This window comes from Pygocentrus nattereri, chromosome 10, assembly GCF_015220715.1.
Source record: "Pygocentrus nattereri isolate fPygNat1 chromosome 10, fPygNat1.pri, whole genome shotgun sequence".
Lineage (NCBI taxonomy): Eukaryota > Metazoa > Chordata > Actinopteri > Characiformes > Serrasalmidae > Pygocentrus > Pygocentrus nattereri.
Window position 1 is genome coordinate 19,631,217 of NC_051220.1, and position 7,194 is coordinate 19,638,410.

The window sequence follows — 7,194 nt, forward strand, 5'->3', positions numbered from 1 at the left end:
TTCTTTTTTGTTTGTGGTACCTAAATCTACACAAAACATCATATTTGAGCATCTTGGGGTGAAAAACTGAATTACAAAAGCAGTGTAGGATATGAGCTGCTTGGGTTATCATAATTACTAATAAGTAAATAGCCATATGAGGAAAGGGATGTGTAATTTACACAGAATGAAACATCGGCTTTGAAACATTTTTTAAAAAGCCATTCATTTTGTCATACAGAAAATCAGCTTAGACCCAGAGCTCTTAATATGGGCGATTCTGACTACAGAATGATACACAACTTCAGAGGTCAATCGCTAATACTGGCATTAAAGCTGACACAGCTGTGCACACATAGCTTGTATAATCACTATAGAAAAGCATTGCCAGCATCAGAGAGGTATCAATCCCCCTAAGCATTGGGCTATGAAGTAATGAAGATGCTTTCTTTGGAGTGATGGAGCTGTAACCAATGTCTTGGGACGAGTTAGAGTGCTGTTTGTGATCTCTAACTAATCATCAAACATCAGCACCTGATCTCATGAATGCTCTTGTGTCCTCACAGCAGTGTTCCTACATTTAAAGCCATCTTAAGATACAGTTCCAGCAACGAAAGAAGAAACTACACTTTTTCAAGATCTTAGAAGGAACATTACAGCACCAGGTGAGCAGGTGTCTACAAACTTTTGGAAAACATGTATGTGGAGAACCGATTTGCTATGTAATATTGACACCTGGGCCCACCTCTGCATAGCCATAACGACCTACTGGTTAAATTGATCAATAGTGCCCTCATGTGGTGTGGCATATGTACTACTAGTTCAAGAAAAGCTGATCACCCTTAAAGCAAAATTAATAAGCCCTACTTTGTGTGTCAGACCACAAAATGCAGTGTCCCTCATTATTCGAAGTGTCTTTCTGGCTCTTGTGGTAGTGTATTTTAAGTGCTAATGTAGTAGTTTTATTATACCTTGATGTCAACTGCTGGGGTGCCAGCCGCCTAATTTTCCTACATTTCCTACTAATAGTTAAAGTATTTCTAAAACTATGTCATTGCAAAGTAGTTTCCACCAGGCAGCAACATTCTGAACAGAGAAGCTTGTTAATTTGTTCCCAGGCTAAATGAGGTGGATGCTGTATTACTGATTCTGTTGCCAACATAATTAGAGTGGGTTTTAGAGGCGTTAGATATTTCTCAAGCAAAAGAATGCAGAGCACACTTGATTATTTTGCTTTGCACAGAAGAAAAATAATATGCTTTAAATGTTAGGAACATTGATTGGCTCTGACAGTGAGGTACTATGATAAACACTGAAAATGCCACATTGAATAGTTTTTTTTATTTTTATGTTAATATACAAAAACAAAAGTGACAAAAAGAGTGAGACGTTTACAAATGAATTACTCCCAAAGCAAAGTCGAGTCACATGATGATAAAGGTCAGCTGAGCCTTTTGAAGACCAAAGCCATGACACTGTTGCCAATGATCCCACCAAACTGGAAAGAAGGAGTGGGCAGCTCTTGCAGTAACTCAAAGCCTGCAAGACAGACACATGGATGCGAATGATATAATAGGAAAATAGGAACTTTCCAAAATTCAAAATTTCTACATAATTATTGAGATTTTAACAATTATCTCTCACAATGCCTCTGTATGTGCCTCTCTGCCCTACACATATTGTAGCACATTTTAGGCCACAACTACAGTAAAACAATGTCTCAGGCCTCACGCAACATTTTTTGTAACCATTTTATAAAAACACCTTTCTGTAAGGTAGATTTTACAGAAATGAATCCCTTCAAATGTTTGGTTCCTATCAGCACCACTCTGAACAATTCTAAGTCTGAGAATTTTTCCTCTTTAACGAGAGCTAATGTTTTTTGTTCCACGTAATTTTGGACTATTTCTTTTGGTCAGTTTGCACAATGTAAATGCTGACTGGTGCTATCAAATGATTATAAAAAGAATTTTTTAAAATCCTGATATGAATATATTGATTAATCATCAGGATTAAATGTGGGTTAATACAACATCTAATTGGTTCATGAGGATAGAACACAGTTCTAATCATTATCAGTGATAACATCTTTGTCATTTGTACACCAACATCCTGAACTGATTCATGTTTAATCTCTGATCCACAGCAGTGGCCGTGGTGCCTGTGCATACTTTTTGAATGGTTTCACACCTAGCTCACTTTCTGGAGTCCAAACCAGGGTCTGGGTTTTGTGACACTGAATCTTTTCTTTTGAATCAATTGTTTTCACGTTGCAATAACTGAAGTGCACCAAATTACATGTGTGGGTGTTTGCCGATTGGTCAGGAATTTGGTTGAGATACAAGGACTCAATTAGAGCCAAAAATGGCCATTAATAACCTTCACTAGCGCTTCAAAGTACAACATTCAGATCTATACCTCATATACTCTTGATATAAAAATATTATTCTACTTCTACTTTGTATTGAAACAGAGAACTTATGTGAATCACAGCCAAAGCCATAAAAATGAACCTTTCTTGATCTTCACTGTATGATTGAATGCTTTTGTCAATTTCAATTCACTAATCAGGTCTCTGTAATACATGTGCCAAAAACAGTATTGCTTTGCTATTTCATTGCTTGTCTGCTGTTATTACCAGCAAATCTGCTATAATAATGACATGAGAGTATCATGAGTTAAATGTTAAAACAGAGATTATGTCAAGTCATTGCTGGTCTTGTAGACAGTACAGTGCTGATCTTCTTCTAGATGATGACAAAAGCATAGTCTGCTATTGAATTCCCTTGTCTGGTGGGGACCACGAACAGCAAAATGAACCAGGGTAGCAGACCAAGACCAGCGATTTGTGTTTAATGTGTACCCAAATATGGGTGGAGGGTTCACACCTGTTAAAAAAAGAACCAGACTAAAGACAATTGTTTAATTGATCTGCATCAAACAGGGTAGTGAAAGCTTTTACTCACTCTACCTGGGCTGAAGATCTGCAGAAGTTGCTCTTTGGTCCAGTTACAGGAAGTTATGACAAACTGACCCTGTGGCTTCAAAACAGCTCTCAGCGAAGTAACATACTGCAGCTTTGCCACATCTCGTCCTTCAGGATTCAAGCTAATGGCATCGAAGGTGCCCTTGTCTATACATACGTCAAAATCTTTGAAATCAGTGCTAAGATTCAGAAAATCCTGTTCCTGTAATAAGACGAAAAATAAAGAACACAGACACTCAGCTTTTCTGAGATCTCCTAGTGGCCTACTGTCATTTTACAGATTGACTGCAATCTCTGCTAATAGAATGAACTGCAAATGAACAGAACAGAGCCTAATTTAGAGCCTAATACAGAATTCAGGGGCCTGTCTCACCAAACACAATTAACTTAGAGTTCCTAAATTTCAGCTTCACAAAACTTGATTAATGCAATTGCGGAAGATACTCAAATGTACATCCTCATGTGCGTGCATATGAAAGCAAGACATTTATGACTAACAGCCCATTGGGTGCAACATGAGAAGTTAATTTTTTTTTTTTTTAAGTAGGAAAATGAAATCTACATAAATATGTAGAAGGTAAAAATGTTAGAATGCTAAATTACCAGCCTGTTAGTGCTTACTAGATACTTTATATTCTTGATATTCGCTCTGCTAAAAAACTGTATTTTGTGATTAGCACCACAGGGGTGATGGGGGGGGGAAAGCCCGAACTGACTTCCACCAGAAGGCTGTCTCTGACTGGTCATGAGCCCAGTAAAAGTGATCCACCCTCATAAGATAGAAAACCCAGGGTTAGAGTAAACAAAGCTTAGCCGACTAAGGCACGGCCAGATCTCAAATATATGTAAAGAACACATCCATACCTGAAACACAGATAAAGAAAATTACTGAAAATTAAAATAACATCTAAGGTTAAGCCACAAACAATAAAGACCCCTTACCTGAACTTTAATAGTTATTAAGCCCTCTTCTTCCAGAATATTTCTTGTGAGCTCTATGGAGGCACTGGAATAGTCTATCCCAGTAAGATTTGTAAAACCATGTTTGGCCTTAAGAGAAAATTAAAATCATTATTTATTAATTATTTTATTCATTATAATTATAAATATTAATTATAAACAATAAATTATTTGTTTCATTATTTATTAAATAAATATATTTATTATAAAAAGAATTGGGGGAAAAAAGTTTATATTTTGTGTAGTTCACTGTATTAAGATGTACCAGTTCTACAAGGAAGACTCCATTTCCAGTGCCAATGTCCAGAATAGCAGCATTTTCAGGTATATTCTGTTTCTCCATCCATTTGATCACTCTGTTCATACTTCCCTCCCCAAACCTGTAGGCAGAGAAGGAACTCAACATCTACACTATGGTAATGGAAGACGCAGGCGGGACTGAGGCATGAATAAGGAATGATAATTTCTTTTGTTTATCTAGCTTATCCCCTTGAGATGGACCTTTCTGCTGAGGGACACCTGAGCACACACCATGTGGAAAATCGGAGGAAACAACATTATGGAAAATATTATGGAAGTGAACTTTGTGAAGAGGCTAAGGCAGAGGCTGCCTTTATCGTGTCACTTTTTCACCACACATTTTTAAGACTTATAGTAAATACCCAGCAATCAGTTCAATGTGACTCATGATAATCAGTTCACAATTTGATATTTTAAAAGAAATTTTATTGGTGGGGGAGGTGGGTTGACCGTCTCCATGTTATCGCATCACAACTAATGCAGCTAGAGCAGTGAGGCAGGAGGAACGTGCTGAAATGAAGCGCTAATCGTCTCCACATTTTGGCATTGCATTATCACTGTACACTGTTACATTTTTATTATTAGGAAATTCCAGCAAAGATTTAAAACTGTAGCATAATTTCATTGTAATCAATGTCATTCAGGGTGGCCTGATGTTAAATGGTACCTTGTAGAGAAACTTACTGACTCAGTGGTGGTGACAGGAACCAAACTACAACCCAAATAAAGGCATTTTACTTACCGTACAAAATGACCAGTAAATCTACATGTCCAGTGAGATTATTTATGTAATTCAGTTAAATAGAAATCATTAAGAAAATTGTTCCCAAGGGACTTTTTTGCCTTACAATGCCTGTATGTACATGTTTTTAAAATACATTTTAAATTAAAAAAAAAAAAAAAAAAAAAAAAAAAACTTATCAGCAAAACTATCAGAAAACTATGTCTCAGGCATCTGGCAGTGCATTTGTTTCCTTTTAATGCAATAACAGGGTATTTGAGAGTTTTTAGAGGATAAAACTCTAAATGTCTGGTTCCTATCACCATCACTATGAACTATTCATCCTTAAACAGTTCTTTGCATGGTGAAATGGTTCTTCAGATTGATGGATAATGCGTTGCATCTGCTCCTACATAGAACCTTTTTGAAAATGACTCTGTACAGCCAAAAAAAGGGGGTTCTTCTATTATATGTGCTGCATATGGGTCATACATCATTATCCAACAATCTGAAGAACCAATTCACCATGCAAAGAACCATAAAAGCATGAAATGATTCTATATAGAACTCCTGGTTCTAAATAGTGCCATTGCCTTTACTAAGGAGCCCTTCAAGAACCATCTCTTTAACTGTGCAAAAGAAAGAATTTCACATTAGAAATGATGTGGGTGAAGAAAATGTATATTTTGAACTAAGGCATTACCATATTTCTCCAACATCTCCAATGTCTTTGTAAGTCTGGAGCTCCCTCATGTAGGCATCATCCCAGCTAGGAGGAAAAGAGAATTGTCAGCGCTTCTTAGTGTTGGATCTGGCCGACTACCTGTTAAAGGGGGAGGGGGTGTTTATGGAGGAGTGTGTCTATTTGCTTTCAGTTACACCAGAAAACTAAAGAGGAATGAACTGACTATTACCACAAAAGCCGTGTTAAAACGAACAGCTCAAGCCTGCGAGGCTGTTCAGTGGAAAGGACGCATTGACTTGTCCTGTCTTTAAGCTTAACCAAGTTAGTCTTTAATAGCAGTGATGTGGTTCTGAAAGGTGAACAGGTAAATAAACTAATGTGGGTAATTTAACAAGTTCAAACAAGTCAGAGAAGTCACCGCGTACTATCAAACTGATAAGAAACATGTCAGTGTGTGTGAAAGGGAATATCTTACTACTCTTTTGTTCCAAGTTTTGATGGGATAAAATCCTGCCCCTCTTCTGAGCAGCTCTGCGACACATGTGAGCTCTCGGCTGAAGCCATTGCAGCAGCTAAATATCAAACATGGCGGTTACACAGAACTTCAAAATAAAAGTTTTCCTAGCTTAGTATTTATGATGTTTGTATATCGGCGAGAAATTAACGATTTTACCGATTTAACGAAACCATATGCTGTTAAATGTTCATTTGGCAGTGTCCTTTTAAAGGTTTCTTCATTTAGCTGAGATATTTTGTGTAAAAAACGTATCTTCTTCGATAATCACACTTCTATTTTCTCCACAATTACACAAAACGGCGACAAAAGAAAACAGCTTTACAGTTTTGTTGATGTTCTAAGCGTAAAAACAGTAAACATCCTCTACAGAAAATACACCTCCACACACTTTAATGCACAATTACTTTGCTACATTTAACATATTGGGGGACATGTAGCCTCTGCAAAGATTGTCACGTTTAACTTTTTCCCAATATTTATAAAGAGACATTGTGTACAAAAACCCATAGAATGGAACATTATTTCTTGTGGTAGACATGGCAACATATTTTAACTAAGAAAATCAACAAAAATTGTAATTTGACTGCAGTGTGCTAAGCTTTGCATACACTACATCAATAACAATCTATATTTTTACCTCCCTTAATATTTCTGTAGTCCTGTGTCATAGTAATCTATAATACTTATATATAGTATATATAGTATCCTGTAGCACTCTTTAACTGTCTGAATTTACTATAATACAGAAACTCCAGTACTACTATATTTTTTCATAAGAACAATGATAAAGAGAGATTGTGTAGAGGCCTACTTATTTACTATTTAGCTTTTAATTGTCACTTAATTGTCTCCCGTTTATTAACTTAAATTCACACTGATGTAGGAATACTTCAAGCAACATACTAGAGAAATAAAGATGCATACTGAATGATGTGAAGTACAATAAGTGACTAAGAGGAGCAGATAATCAGGGCCTGACACAGCCTCAAACATTTCATACACTCCAGGGATTGCTTTATGAAGCGTCTCCACTCAGGACTGCTGTT

General features: G+C 36.6%; 1 protein-coding gene across 2 annotated transcripts; it reads right to left on the minus strand.

The window, feature by feature from the left end:
• Positions 1-1,300: 1,300 nt before the first annotated feature.
• On the minus strand, positions 1,301-6,210 carry eef1akmt2 (EEF1A lysine methyltransferase 2). 2 transcript variants are annotated; one of them, XM_017713431.1, is made up of 6 exons: positions 6,107-6,210; positions 5,650-5,715; positions 4,191-4,305; positions 3,908-4,015; positions 2,951-3,167; positions 1,301-1,518 (listed from the first exon to the last, which is right to left on the minus strand). In XM_017713431.1, exons 1-6 carry the CDS (start codon positions 6,193-6,195, stop codon positions 1,421-1,423), a joined length of 693 nt encoding a protein of 230 aa, XP_017568920.1. In that variant the 5' UTR covers positions 6,196-6,210; the 3' UTR covers positions 1,301-1,420. The 2 variants fall into 2 exon arrangements, with proteins under 2 accessions (XP_017568920.1, XP_017568919.1); XM_017713430.1 differs by lacking the exon at positions 1,301-1,518 and adding an exon at positions 2,338-2,867.
• Positions 6,211-7,194: the final 984 nt, after the last annotated feature.